We start from the raw sequence: 15,136 nt of genomic DNA on the forward strand, positions 1-15,136 counted from the left end.
TCCATTTCTGTCAGCATCATGCTCAGTTCAGAAGCAGTAGCGCCAATATTGCTGCAGGACCACGGAAGGCAACCATGTGCCCACTGATACAACCTCCAGCATCAGTGCTGCACTCCTGAGCCAGCTGGATGACTGCCACCACGGTATATTTCATACTGCCTAATCACCACTGAACTAGGGACTGCCCCAACAGCATCCAGAATGATAACTATCTAAGTGCTTTAAGTAAAAGAGTAAGAGACGTATTTGGTTTTTTGCAATATTTTTCAAATGCTACGTTTCCCCATCCTGCTGCTAGGAGGGTAAATAAACGTTTTAATTGTTGAAACATCGGGAAGGCTCACTCACTTACCTGACGGGCTTGTTTTCTTGATCGGTGTCTCGGAAGCCCATCTCTTCCAATTTGCACCGCCGGTACAGTTCGTAGTGGCGCATATGAGTCTGCTCTCTCAGGTCTTCCATATTTGTACAAATCAGCATTTCCCGAAGTTTCACAAAATCACAATGGTTCTCATTTTCCACTAATGAAACAAAATAAGATATTACTTGCATACCTTTCGCATTTACTATGCAATGTTTCCAAAACAGTACTTACACAAGGACTTCCTATTTCAGTACCTTGCACTATGCCCCAAGGATACTGGCGAGCTTTTACTATTTTGTTTCCAATTTTGACTTCTTCTGTACTCCCCACTACAGCAAAGGGCAGATGTCCCTGTGAAACAGAGTAAATAAAGGTGCATTGCTATCAGCTCAATAAGTATATTAAAAAGTACAATATAAACAATAACATATATCCTAGTTACATGAAAGATAACTGCACCATTTAAGAACATGGAAGTGCCTCTGTGAAATAGTGAAATAGTTCAGAATTTAAGAAGCCGTTAAATACCATTGGGAGGAAACAGGGGGATTTTTTTAACATTCCTGCCCTAGTTTCAAAATGTCAGTCTTTGCAACCAGTATAGTGCCATGTCCCACTCAAAAGAATTTTCCTCAGGATCCATTTTGTTATCACTATCCCTTGTCTGAGTGAGATGTATCCACTGTTTGAATATGTTGTTGTGGGCTCAGTGAAGTACTTACATTCATGCTGGCATTGATTTTGGCAATGCTCTCATCATCTGTTGGAAACTGGTATATCTGGACTCCATTGCTGACCAGCTCACTCATGATTTTGATCTTAAATTTCTGCAGTTCAGATTTAGAAATTGTATCTGCTTTGGCTATAAGTGGAATAATGTTCACCTATTTAAAGAAGTAAGAAGTATGTGGTTGTGATATACGTTCTTGTCAAATTCCTGCATGTAATTTCTTAGACACAAATTATCATAATCACTGAATAGGCTCTTACAGCAAGATACTTGGTTACTGACTCAACCGAGTTGCCTCTTCATTACTACAAGCTGCTTCAGAGAAAACTCAAGCAAAGAACTTATAGTTTTCATTTATCTGTAGTGTCATTTGGACCTTGATCCACATTAACTAAAACCATACATTCAGCATTGTTAAAGAAGACATGAAAATTATACTAAAACTTTACCTGTTAACAATAAGCTATCCAAAAGGATGAACATAAAAAAATATGACAGCAATTTCAGTAATTTTTTCACTTTTTTCTTTTTTTACTAAGGAATCTGTTTACTTTTCAGAGGGAAAGGTGAGATCTTGGTTATATTATGCTTTATGTTTAATGAACTACCTAATAAAACAGTAATGAGCTTCACAAAGGGTCCTCTGCTAGCAATTTGCACTACAGTAAAATGCTCTGCAACTTTTAAATAAAGTCCTTATCTCTGGAAGTGTTTGCTCTTTTGCCTCCTGAATTATAAGTCAAAATTACCGTATCTTGAGCTTCTAAATAAATGCTGGCAATCATAACCAATTTCAAATGCTTGATATAGGATGAATCCTAGCTTTCCTGTCTGCCTGCCATCCGGTTAAAGTTATAGGAAAGACTATTTATATTGCCACTTGTATAATGTTTCTTTTGTGCTTGTCCCACATTTCTAGATGTTTTCCTCTGACTCAGCTACAAGCTAAAAAAGAAATCAGATCTACGTCTTTCACACCTGTTTTTTTTTAAAAAAACCCTGACTTCCTAGCTAATTAGGTGAGTCACTGGTGAAACCTCGTTTAAAACTTCTCCAGCTACCCTCACTGAGAAATATAAGCGGAAGAGTTAAGAAAATGAGAGAAAGGGTTGGGCAAAATTGTGGGACCTGGTTAGAGTTGATGGTCTGGTGAAGGCGACAGAGTCAGATTGAAAGCGACTTCGTTTGTGTCCCTCTCCAGTTCCTTGTTCAACTAAAACCACTCCTACACTTCCTCTGGCTGAGAATCCAGGGCCTTCTCCTGGCAATTTAGGCTAATGATAAAGCATTTGAGGCATTTACCTACCTCGAGTTCCACAATTCATGATGATACATTGCTGTTTTAGAAAAGCCATTGCTTTAAACAGAACTGGCTGAACCAGTGATTTAATTATTTAATCATGTGCAGAAGACTCTGCTCTTTGATTTTAAATTAATTTTACACTCCCTCTGAGGAGTACTTGTTTTAGTTAATGGTACTTGCATCTCAAAAAAAAAAAAAAGTACGAAAGGCTGTTATTTTATTTAACATGGAAGAGCTTACACAACGAAACGGCAGAGGAAAGGCTGCTGAACAAAATGCCACATGGGTTCATGTAAAGCCTCACCCCTAGAAGTCAAAATGTTTACCTAGACCATATCAATATAAATCTAAAATTAGAAATAGTCTAGTTTGAATTAGCTACAGTTCAACAACAGCATGAACTCCTCTGTAAATAAAGAGCTACAAACCCCAGCTGCACATATGCAGGAGAACTGACTCACTGTTGGCAATGGTGTAAAAAACACACGCTACGTGCTTACACAGCTCCATCTGCCATCGCTGGCAGTGACAGTTCCATACACACATGCGGCTTGGGTTGACAGTCATAACCAAGGACGTGTATCATAGAAATCTAGATGCTTTGACCCATACTAGGGCTTCACTGGAAAATGCAGCAAGTCAGCAGGTCATGTGCTCTATAGAATTGGGCCACCTAAACATTTTGTTCACCTTTCATTAAGATGATATGCACACTCGGACCTTAACTATACACAAACTATTCTTTTATCTGAAATGATAACTGTGAAAAATTGTTTAAACATCCATCCTGGAGAGTTGATATGAATTCCAATTGCCTAATTAATGTGTTTTAATTTCATCTGATTTTAGAGATCGCGTTTCCACACACAAAACCCAGCAACTGCTTTGGCAAACAAACAAACAAAACCCAGCGACTGTTTGGGCAAAGTCTACTGTTCCTGTTTTCTTTTTAACATGTGACTTCTAAAATGAGATGATACTAAATCTAGAGTTGGGATTTCTAATGACCAGAAAATAAACATGCAATCGGTCACAACTATCTAGCATGCTGGTACCAGCTGCTTCAATTTATTTCCTACATTCCTCACTGTCTTACTGATTATGAAGTGCAATTGCATGAAGCTATAAAAAGAGCAGGACAAGTATATTGAAATACTGCCTTTGTTTTTCAGTACAATTTATCTCTACAACATTTTTAGAGGGGCTGAGATCAGTATATTAGCACTTTAGAAGCAGTTTCTATCTTCTGTCATTTTTTAAAAAGCAACAACTATATTCTCATCTGGCAGATTCTTAGATGCATTTTTCAGACTATATATGTGTCAGGGTCTATACTGAAATATCAATATGAGCTATAGTCATAGATTTTTAAGAAGCAGTAATAACAAGGATATAAAAAGCCCACATTTCCTGATAGGCAAAATTAATATAAAGTAAATTCAAAGCAATGTATAGTAAGCCTCCAACTTACACAAGGGTTAAATTCCGGGGATCAAGCCTAAGGCCAAAATCACATCTAGTCAAAACACACTGGGTGAAATGGCGGACGGGATTGCCAAAGTTTGCCCCCTTTTTTATTTTTTAAAACATTTTGCCAAGTGTGTAAAGCTAAATGAGCAGAAGTTTAATCTACATAAATTATGGTCTTACTGTACATAAAGGTAAAGGTAAAGGGACCCCTGACCCGTTAGGTCCAGTTGTGGAGGACTCTGGGATTGCGGCGCTCATCTTGCTTTATTGGCCGAGGGAGCCGGCGTACAGCTTCCAGGTCATGTGGCCAGCAGCAGCGCACAGAAATGCCATTTACCTACTGGCCGGAGCGGTACCTATTTATCTACTTGCACTTTTTTGGCATGCTTTCGAACTGCTAGGTTGGCAGGAGCAGGGACCGAGCAACGGGAGCTCACCCCATCGTGGGGATTCAAACCGCTGACCTTCCAATCAGCAAGCCCTAGGCTCAGTCTTTTGACTGTTTTATTCCTATAGGTAGGTTAGTAGACCTTTTCCTGCTAAAAAACCATTCCCCAAGAACTAGAGCATGAAATCACCAAACAGGTGACCAACACCAGGTTTCTAGTCAGGGAGAGGTAAGGGTGCATAGATATTTCATCGCATCCAGTCACCAATTTCACCTCAGGCATCATTGCCTCTCTGCAACTCTGTTATGAAGCACTATAATCCCTTTGCTTGTTCAAAGGCAAAATAACTTTATCCTGAGTTTTCTTCAGAGTAACAGGCTTTTAAAAACTGAACATGACGAGCAATGTTTAAGTAAACTTTGGACAGGGGAAAGGCTTACTCAATTTCACTTACGCAATGCTTATTTTTATTGAAACCTTTATTCATTCTTGACAACAATATAATATGCAGTTAAAACGGCATGTTAAATGTATTTTCATAATGCGGCTATATTTTTTTAAAGGCCCCTGTGAATACTCTAAGAGTTCAGCTGCAAGAAAGATTATTGCTATTTTTCTCTCTCTAAAGCTGGCTTTAACATCTTACCTTGCTATCAAGATTTTTCATGGTTAATAAATCAAGACTTTTGAGGGAATGCCCTGTGGGTGAAATAAAGTAGAGGCACACGTGGATGCGAGTGTCATGGTAATTATATAAGGAGCGCTTAATTTTCAGCTCTTCCTGGAGGTAAGACTCAAACTGCGCATCTATGTAATCCACTATTGGCTGGTAGCTGGAAAGAGGAGGGAAAATATAATATTAGAAGACAGAAGTGAGTTTCACTCTAATACATGAGCCCATGTCCCCATTTGCCCACAGAGGCCTTCACTGAGGCCCTCAGGGTCCCCTATCCCACAACAGCTGAAATTAGGCTTGAAAGAAGCATTCTGCTGTCACCAGAATAGGTTGTGACATGTACTTCCCACAACAGTTTCTCAATTTGCAACTGGGCCCATGCACCCCAAAAAGATGTTGACCCCCTGCTATGCACAAGCTGTCAAAGGCACAATAAAACAGCATAAACTCAACCACACTTTTAATCAGTTCTTCTCTATATTACTCAGAGTAATAATATTCTAATCATGAGGACAGCTTACCATAAATAAAAAATAACAAGGGCACAGCCACAGAAATCCACTCATTTTGGCTAGGTTTGGCATAACACTGTCCCAGAAGAAGAAGAGTTTGGATTTGATATCCCGCTTTATCACTACCCAAAGGAGTCTCAAAGCAGCTTCTTTCCCTTCCTCCCCCACAAGAAACACTTTGTGAGGTGAGTGAGGCTGAGAGACTTCAGAGAAGTGTGACTAGCCCAAGGTCACCCAGCAGCTGCATGTGGAGGAGCGGGGAAGCGAACCCGGTTCACCAGATTACAAGTCTACCGCTCTTAACCACACCACCACACTGGCTCTTGCGCGGATATCACATTGCACTGAGCCTGAGAGGTGCTTTCCTCTGAAGTTCAAAGTCAGTGATCATCCCATGTTGTGTGGTGGGCAGCAAGAGCTGCTCATGTACTCATCACTGCCTAGCACTGGCAGATGCTGGGAGGAGGAAGAGGAAACTAAAGAGGACACGGAATCTCTCACGCAGTGCAGAATTTCAGAAAGCACCTTTGAAGTGCAGCACCACATAAATGATCCCCCACCTTCTTCCTGAGCTTAGAGCTGTGCCAAGGACTCCACTGCTGCTTCCTCGCCATCATCCCTCATGCATCCTCCCAGCTCCCCGACTGCTATCACAGCCACTTCTCCCCTTCTTGCCACTTACAGTGAGAAACAAGCTGCCGCTTCTGCCTCTTCCCTCTTCAGTCTCTGAGCCAGGCATAGGCAAACTTGGCCCTCCAGATGTTTTGGGACTTCAACTCCCACCATCCCTAGCTAACAGGACCAGTGGTCGGGGTTGATGGGAATTGTAGTCACAAAACATCTGGAGGGCCAAGTTTGGCTATGCCTGCATTAGGCAAAGCTCCTACCGCTGCTGATCATATAGCACATAACCCCATCACAATCAGCTATGACTGGAAGGGGTGGCGATACCTTGGAAGAGCCCAGTGCTTGTTCACAGGCAACCGATGCTTAGCACTGGAAAAGGCCAGGAGGCGAGGGAGGCTGGTCAGCACCAGTTGGGGCTGGGAAAGGGTTAAATGGGAGCTGGAGAGAGACAGGAGCACACAAATGTGACAAGGGGTGGCCTGTCCCATTTTGCTGACCGAGGCAAAACGGGAAGGTGCCACCCTGCACACAATGCCCCTGCCAAAGCCTCACATATCGGGTTGCGCAACTGCAGCTTTCAAGCTCTGGCGAGATTTCCAGAGGCCACCATGCAATTTCACAGGAATCGCATGAGATCCCGCTGGAAACCACTGTAGCCGCTTGTCAGGGAACTGCCATCGGAGCCAAGGGGGGTGGTAAGGCTCCCCAATGAAGCTGGAGAGGGAACCAGCAAGGAGAGAGGGAGAGTTCCGCTGGGGAAGGAAATAGACGTGACGCCAGGGAGGAAGGGGAGGCTGAGGGAGCTTCGGAGGGAAGGCTCCGGGACTGTTCCAGCGAGACCAGCGGGGAGAGCACAGGACCTCCCCTTGGGATGCCCACTCTGCGCAGAAAGCTTCCGCGCAGGGAAGCTAGGCGGCGACTTGGTGTCAAAGAACTTTTATGTTGGAGGAAATTCACGAAATGCCCACTGACGGATTCTGCCAGTGATTGAGACAGTCACGGAGTACTGACTGTCCAGCCAGGGGAAAGTTTCAACCAAACTACTCAACTTGGAGCAGTTTGCGCCTTACGCACAAGCAACCCCAAACCCCATTACACCGCCTCTCCTTGCTTTGGCAGCAGGTGCCCCTTGGATTCTGCCATCCAAAGCAGCACCTCAGTCTGCTACATGGATGGGGCCATCCTGCAGCTTAGGGTGGTTGGGATGGCTTGTCACACTAACCAGAAGGGCAAGTGCACCTTGCTGTGGTGAGCAGATTTAGGAATGGTTGAGAATCCTGCACAAATTAATTGCATGGCCTTGGCCACAACTGTTCCATGGTGGATTTTTTATTTATTAATGAATGTACCGTATTTTTCGCTCTATAAGACGCACCAGACCACAAGACGCACCTAGTTTTTGGAGGAGGAAAACAAGAAAAAAAATATTCTGAATCTCAGAAGCCAGAACAGCAAGAGGGATCGCTGTGCAGTGAAAGCAGCAATCCCTCTTGCTGTTCTGGCTTCTGGAATAGCTGCGCAGCCTGCATTCACTCCATAAGACGCACACACATTTCCCCTTACTTTTTAGGAGGGAAAAAGTGAGTCTTAAAGAGCAAAAAATTAAGTTTGTACAGTATTTTAGTTCCATACATCCCAGGAACTAGCTTTTATTACTTCTTTATTCAAAATATTTATTCATGGCCCTTCATCAAAAAAAGATTACAGGGTGCTGTACAGAAGTGCGAATAAAGCTTGACACACACACAAAAATACAATTAAAAAAACCAAACATAACGTAGTACAACAGACAAAATTAAAATAAAATAAATAAAATCACTGGATCGTTTTAATTAATCCTAAGAAAATGGCCAAAGTCCAAAGAGCTATTCATCTAGCCAAAAGGGACTTCGTTTGTTTTTTAACGGCTGTTCCTACATGACAGATGGCAGACTGATTTCAGCTGCCCAGTGGGGAAAAATTTGACATTACAACGGTCACAAACAAGCCTTTGGGCAAGCATACAGTAGGCGTTTGGATCCTGACCATTGCCTCTAGGATTGGAGTGTTTTTCCAAAATAATCTGTCGATAAAATGATAGTAGGCTTTATTTTGTGATTTAAAATAAATGCTTCCCATATTAGCCTGTATAAATGGGCAATTTCTCTAAATATTATGTTCAATGTATTGTTGTTTAACATTTGTATTGCAAACTTCCCAGAGATTTCTAGCAAAGGGGAAGTGGGTACATGATGTCAAAAAATAAAATAGAATTGCATCAGAAATACTATCAATACTTGTCAGAGCCAAGTTGACATGTCACAGGGCAAATTAAGAGGACATTATTTACGTGAGCAGATACTAACCTATCTTCCTTGTTTATCTGGTCACCAAATCCAACGGTATTGACAATGGTCAGCTTCAGTCGAACATTGCTTTCTTGGAGTTCGTATGTCTCGGCTTTAAGTCTTACATTTGGCTGAAAGTGTGTTGACACACGGTCATCAAAACTGGTATTAAACAAACTATCAGTCAAAGTTGATTTCCCAATTCCTGTCTCGCCTAAAATTGAAGACAGGTAAACATGTACTTATATGAAAAGAACTAGAGAAATTTCACACGTTTCTCACATTTGGGGGGGTGGGAATGAAAAAAGTTATTCGTTATAATTTAATGCGGGGTTTATTCAGAGAAAACACAATCTTTCTGCATTTCTTTGTAGCTGTATCGGATCACTATATCATTTCCCATAAAGGCACACACAGTACTATAAAGTGGTACCTCGGGTTAAGTACTTACTTCGTTCTGGAGGTCTGTTCTTAACCTGAAACTGTTCTTAACCTGAAGCACCACTTTAGCTAATGGGGCCTCCCGCTGCTGCCGCGCCGCTGGAGCACGATTTCTGTTCTCATCCTGAAGCAAAGTTCTTAACCTGAGGTACTATTTATGGGTTAGCGGAGTCTTTAACTTGAAGTGTATGTAACCTGAAGCATATGTAACCCGAAGTACCACTGTACCCTATGCTCCCTCTCAACCATATTTGTATTTCCCGCTTCACCCTCAATTTGTTTTTTCACTCTATGGGAATAACATTCATACCATAGTGGCTTATGACAGGTTGGTAGCTTCTTTGAGAGCAAAACTCCTACTAAGTAGCTCAACTCAGCCTATAACATTTTTTGTTCCCTCTACACCTTATTATCTTTCGAAAGAGACTATCATGAGAATACAAGGCTGTTGGCTATTTCTTGTTCCCGGAAAATTTGGGGGTGGGATGAAGCTTGGATTAACATTAGTCTGTGGCCAAGTCATAGTACTCATGCCACAGTGTTGGCAAGGCTGTTTTTCAGAATATTTCCTCCAACATCCCCCCCCCCCCCGCAAACCTTTAGGGACTTGGAGCAATACTCTAGCCCAATCTTCAACCCCAATTCAGAACTTCATCTGTTTACCTGAACTGGTACTAGAACCTTGACAACAAGATATAAATGCTTTGCCACACTCTTAACTGGGCCAAGTGCTAGCAGCAGATGCTAACTGGTGTAGCCAGCATGGGGCCATTCAAATGTTGAGCACTACAATTCCCATAATCTCTAATCCAGGCACAGGCAAACTTGGCCCTCCAGATGTTTTTGGACTACAACTCCCATCATCCCTGACCACTGGTCCTGTTAGCTAGAGATGATGGGAGTTGTAGTCTCAAAACATCTGGAGGGTCGAGTTTGCCTATGCCTGCTTTAATCGTTGTTGGGGCTGATGTGAAATGCAATCCAAAGTATCTGGAGAGCACCACACCGTAGTAGACTGCTTCAGATCAGAGACAAGAATTTCACCAAAAGCTGAAGCGTCTTTTGGGGCGGGATATAGCAATATTTCCATTTTCAAGTAGAGTGCAACCATTCTGGGAAAGAGTATTTACAGAAATAAGCAAAATCACAAATCAGAACATACAATGTGATCCGAGCCTAGGTTTATCGACAATTTTCAAAGATATTCAGCTTAATTTATTATACAAGGAACTTGTTACTTTTCTTCTGGTGGCAACACGATTACTTGTGGCAAAGAATTGGAAAGGACTTGATCACCTGCACATCTCAAATGGAAACAGAACGTATGGACAACTGCTTTATTTGAGAAAATAACTTAGGGGGTATGTGCCTTGAACAATGTATCCGATATGGATGATTTTTGTTGAAATATTATAAAATATTCCAATGAACACCCTGGTGACTAGCACCCACTGCCCATATACATGGACTTATGGGGAAATATTGTTCTGTTACATTGGTATTTTTGAAAACCAATAAAAATCTTTAATAATAATAATAATAATAACTTTCAAGTAGATTGCTAAATACAATATGCATACTGCATCTTTTAAATAGGTCTGGAAAGCACATGTGAATCAGTGCGACGCTGTTTACCTTCCCGCTAGAGCGGTACCTATTTATCTACTTGCACTCTGACGTTGTTTCGAACTGCTAGGTTGGCAGGAGCAGGGACAGAGAAATGGGAGCTCACCCTGTCATGGGGATTCGAATCGCCGACCTTCTGATCGGCAAGCCCTAGGCTCTGTGGTTTAACCCACAGTGCCACCCGCATCCCAATAAATGAGTAGTAACCCGTTAAAAGATAACCAACAGTTTTGTGAAAACATAAATGTTGAAAACACAGTTAAGGATAATTAAGCCCAATTATATAATATAACTATCCTGCAGGCAATAGTCAATGGAAAATGGTAACAGTCCCTTCTCACAGCTTCAGATTTTCTATGAAAATGAAATTTAAAATGAAATCATTCATACTGTTGATAGCTATTTTACTTACCAATACAGAGAATGTTGAAGCAGAACCCCTGATGGGTCGATTTATTAACCAACTGATCTGGCAAACTATCAAAACCAACATGACCAGACAAGGATAAAGGTCTGCAACCCTGCTGTAGAGAAAGAGTACAGTGAATCGGGATAAAAGATTGTAATGTTATTATAACTACCAGTGATTCATTGCCAAGCTTTTTAATTAAAAAAAATACAAGCAAATAAATAACCATCATGAAATATGCCAAAATAACCTGCCTGACCCATCCCAAGCTCATGAATAAAAAATTACAATTGTTAGCCAAGAACAGAACCAATAAATGCATACCAAATCTCACTAAAAATCATTGTCTTTTGTTGTCCATTTAAAGCCTGTACTTGTTTGGTAAGTTTTCCCTTGGAGCAATGGGCCAAATTTGTTGCTGCCAACAGTCTATTGATAAATTGTGCAAGCTCTTCCATTTGCATGCAACTCGTTGCCTCACTGCCACCAATAAAGATGTCATAAGCCCTTTATGTAGCAAGTCTCCATTCTTCCAATCAGAGCTAATTGTGGGGCACAAAGGGCTGACTGTTGAGTCACTGTGCTAATCTCCTGAAAGATGTTTATAGCTTCACATAAACACCAAATGTGGTAGAAGGGTCCAATCTGGCCACAATCCCTTCAGCAGAGTGGTGGGGCTGATTTTACTGCACCTCTGTGGTGTCAGGAACCATCAATGAAAGAGCTTAAAAGTTGTTTCTCTAGTTTTAGCCAATATCAGTAAGAGAGCTTTTTCAGCTCACACATTACAAAGGTCTAACCATTGCAGTTCCTTCTCCAAGTCAGGTGCCATCTATGAAAGACACATCCCAAAGACAATCAAGGAGAGAGGGAAGCAAGGTTGGTGGGAGATGTGGCTTTGTGAGAGTTTCAAGGGACAGACAGAGTTTCAAGGGACTGATCTAGCTGCAAGGAAGAGGAAAACCGAAAAGAAGGGTACAGGAGTCAATACTTATTTTTAAAAAAACTTTGTGCCACTCCAAACATTGCTTTTTAAGAAAAAGACAGACGTACCTTGGAAGTCAAATGGAATCCATTCCAGAAGTCTGTTTGACTTCCAAAATGTCTGGGAACCAAGGCTCGGCTTCTGATTGGCTGCAGGAAGCTCCTGCAGCTAATCGGAAGCCGCAGAAGCCCCCACCCCACCCCGGACGTTCAGCTTCCAAAAGAACGTTCAGAAACCGGAACAATCACTTGCAGCTTTCGATCATTTGGGAGCCAAAATGTTCGGCAACTAAGCCATTTGAATTACAAGGTACGACTGTACTGCTATTCCCCACAACAGACCCAGGCTTCTCTACCCAAATTCTACTGTAATTCGCTCTACGCGGGGCTGCCCTTGAAGCTGTCCCAGAAACTCCAGCGGGTGCAGAATGCAGCAGAGAGGCTCCTCACGGGGTCTCTGCCATGGGAGCATATTCACCCAGTGCTTTTCCAGCTGCACTGGCTCCCGGTGGAGTACAGGGTCAGATTTAAGGTGCTGGTTTTGACCTTTAAAGCCCTTCACAGCCTAGGACCCTCGTACCTACAGGACTGTCTCTCCTGGTATGCCCAACGGAGAACCTTAAAGATCCATAAATAGCAACACCCTAGTGGTCCCGAGCCCTAAGGAAGTTAGATTAGCTTCAACCAGAGCCAGGGCCTTTTCAACACTGGCTCCGGCCTGGTAGAACGCTATGTTTCATGAGACCTGCAGGATCTGATTTCTTTCCGCAGGGCCTGTAAGACAGAGTTATTCCGCCTGGCCTTTGGCTTGGAGCCAATTTGATTCCATCCCCCCCTTTCTTTTTCCTTTCTCCTCCTGTGATGAGGCTGCATTTTAATATTTTAATGTTGTATTTTAATTTTGTTTTTAAGTTGTATTCATTCAACTTGTTTTTATTATTGCTTGTTAGCCACCCTGAGCCTGGCCTTGGCTGGGGAGGGCAGGGTATAAATAAAAATTATTATTATTATTGTTGTTGTTGTTGTTATATTATTATTATTATTATTACCCGCATGCACAGAGAAGTAAGCAGAGGCTGCTCTCTCATTTAACACTGGACTTTGGGGAGGCCTTGGAAAAGCACTCGTGCATCTGCTTTCCTTGAAGATCAACACAAAGTGCGACAAATCCCCTTTCCCTTCTTTGCCTCATCTGCACATGCAGATAGTTTCAGGAAGAAGCAAGGGCTTCAGAAAAGGAGGAATGCATTGGGAATCCTAGTGAGCTGCCTTCCCAACATCTCGTGCAAACAAGATGCTAACCCCTTCCCTTCCCTTCCCTTAAGCCTCTATACATGCAGAGGACAGAAAAGTGGCCTGTTGTCCCCCTTCCACATCTGGCACTGTTGAAAATGCCTCCGCCTCCAAGTTCTTTGCAACATGTGCCAAACTAAAGAGTAGTGATCTTTGTGCTGGGAGCCAGGGCGCAAGTGGCTGCCAGAGGGGAGTGGTTACTACAGCTGACTCAGTTTGTAGACTCCTGCTATTACAGCACTGGGTAAGTTGAAAGAAGATCTATACCATTTTGATCAGTGTACATATCTGATACACAAAAATATACAGCATATCACACACTACTGTATGTACTTTCCCAAGTGACCTTTAAACCCATGATAAAGAGCCACTTTCACTCATAAAAATAAGCCAGGAATTCTGGCTTATTGCAATCTGAATCTAAAAAAAAAGTAGTATAAACACCAACAACTGGGAAACTGGCGTGCAAGAGCTCCAGTTGGAGAATAGCCTTTACAAAAGGTACCATGGACTCTGAAGACACTGAAACTCAGAACGAAAGAAAGAAACATGCTAAGAGGAAGGCACGTTTGGCAAATCCACACCGTGTACAAGTCCTGCCTGGAAACCTATGTCCCCACTGTGGAAGGACGTGTGGATCCAGAATTGGCCTCCACAGTCACTTACGGACTCAACTGTTAAGATTGTGTTCATGGAAGACAATCTTACTTGGCTACAATGATTGTGGGATACTGCCTGCTTCTTCCTGCTTAATTTGTTCATGGCGCAAGCTGCATAAACAACCCAGGAAGGCTTCCCATTACTGTATGTCTGAACTGGGAATCCCTAATAAGCCACGATTAGCAAGCCAACAAACCATGGCTTAAGACTACCTAGCAACTGTAGCTTTCTGGGGAGCAAGAAGCCACTATATCTGGCTCAGACATGACAGGAAGCAAAGGCTTCCTAGTTTGTTTGTCCTGCGTGCACTGGGGGCTGAGTGAAATATTCACATTAAACTATGGTAAGTAAAAAAACAAAAAAAAACCTTATTATGACATGTCCAAATTGGAGTGGACAGCAACAAAATATATCAGATTCATCAGTAAAACCGTTACTGAAGTACTAGGAAAATTCCTATCTAACACAAGGATGTGTGTGTTAGGTTTTCCTGTGTTGCAACTGTTTTCCTTTCTTTTTAGTGGGAGGCTAGTTTATCTGTTAGCAGACTACTTGGTGGAACCTTATCTAAGGTAAGTTTTTGTGGAAAGTAAAGATACTCTCATCAGTTCACAGACACGTACTTTTAAATGTGCCTCCAGCTGTTCATTAATGTGTTTCAAATACAATTGTTACGTAATAAAAAGGTAAAGGTACCCCTGACCGTTAGGTCCAGTCGTGGATGGCTCTGGGGTTGCGCGCTCATCTCGCTCTATAGGCCGAGGGAGCCGGCATTTGTCCGCAGACAGATTCCAGGTCATGTGGCTAGCATGACTAAGCCACTTCTGGCGAACCAGAGCAGCGCACGGAAACACTGTTTACTTTCGCACCAGAGTGGTACCTATTTATCTACTTGCACTTTGCTAGGTGGGCAGGAGCTGGGACCGAACAAAGGGAGCTCACCCCGTCATGGGGATTTGAACCGCCGACCTTCTGATCAGCAAGCCGAGGCTCTGTGGTTTAACCCACAGCGCCACCCGTGTAATACTACGAGTCAAAAGCCACAATTAGATACAACCTACTATTGGTTCTTCTGGCTGCACAATCTAGTCAAAATTCTATCATCAAAACTGAATTATATCTTAGATGACTTCAATCATGGGCATTTTTGTTCAAATCTCTACTTTGCTGCGCAGAACCACTATAATTCACACAGAGCATACCTTAGCAGGCTTCTATCATTCCTTCCAATATTAACAAGCCTTAAATACATTCATCATATGTTATCTATAATGGTAACAATTTACAGAGAGATAGTCATGTTAGCTATGGTGCAATAAACCCAT

General features: G+C 42.3%; 1 protein-coding gene across 11 annotated transcripts in view; it reads right to left on the reverse strand.

The window, feature by feature from the left end:
• Positions 1-15,136, reverse strand: part of SEPTIN10 (septin 10) — a 49,467-nt gene that overhangs the window by 28,646 nt on the left and 5,685 nt on the right. For 4 of the 11 annotated variants that reach the window (XM_079972844.1, XM_079972843.1, XM_079972833.1 and 1 more), the window contains exons 3-8: positions 10,878-10,989; positions 8,417-8,612; positions 4,903-5,089; positions 1,087-1,248; positions 619-715; positions 353-521 (exon numbers count right to left, since the gene is read on the reverse strand). The exons of 4 other annotated variants lie outside the window; for them this stretch is intronic. In XM_079972844.1, the coding sequence (XP_079828970.1) occupies positions 353-521; positions 619-715; positions 1,087-1,248; positions 4,903-5,089; positions 8,417-8,612; positions 10,878-10,989 (923 nt within the window). The remainder of the gene's footprint in view (positions 1-352; positions 522-618; positions 716-1,086; positions 1,249-4,902; positions 5,090-8,416; positions 8,613-10,877; positions 10,990-15,136) is intronic. 3 more of the 11 variants (XM_079972845.1, XM_079972837.1, XM_079972836.1) reach the window with 3 other exon arrangements.

The sequence above is a fragment of the Podarcis cretensis genome (assembly GCF_951804945.1).
Source record: "Podarcis cretensis genome assembly, chromosome: 4".
In the NCBI taxonomy this organism is placed as follows: Eukaryota; Metazoa; Chordata; class Lepidosauria; order Squamata; family Lacertidae; genus Podarcis; species Podarcis cretensis.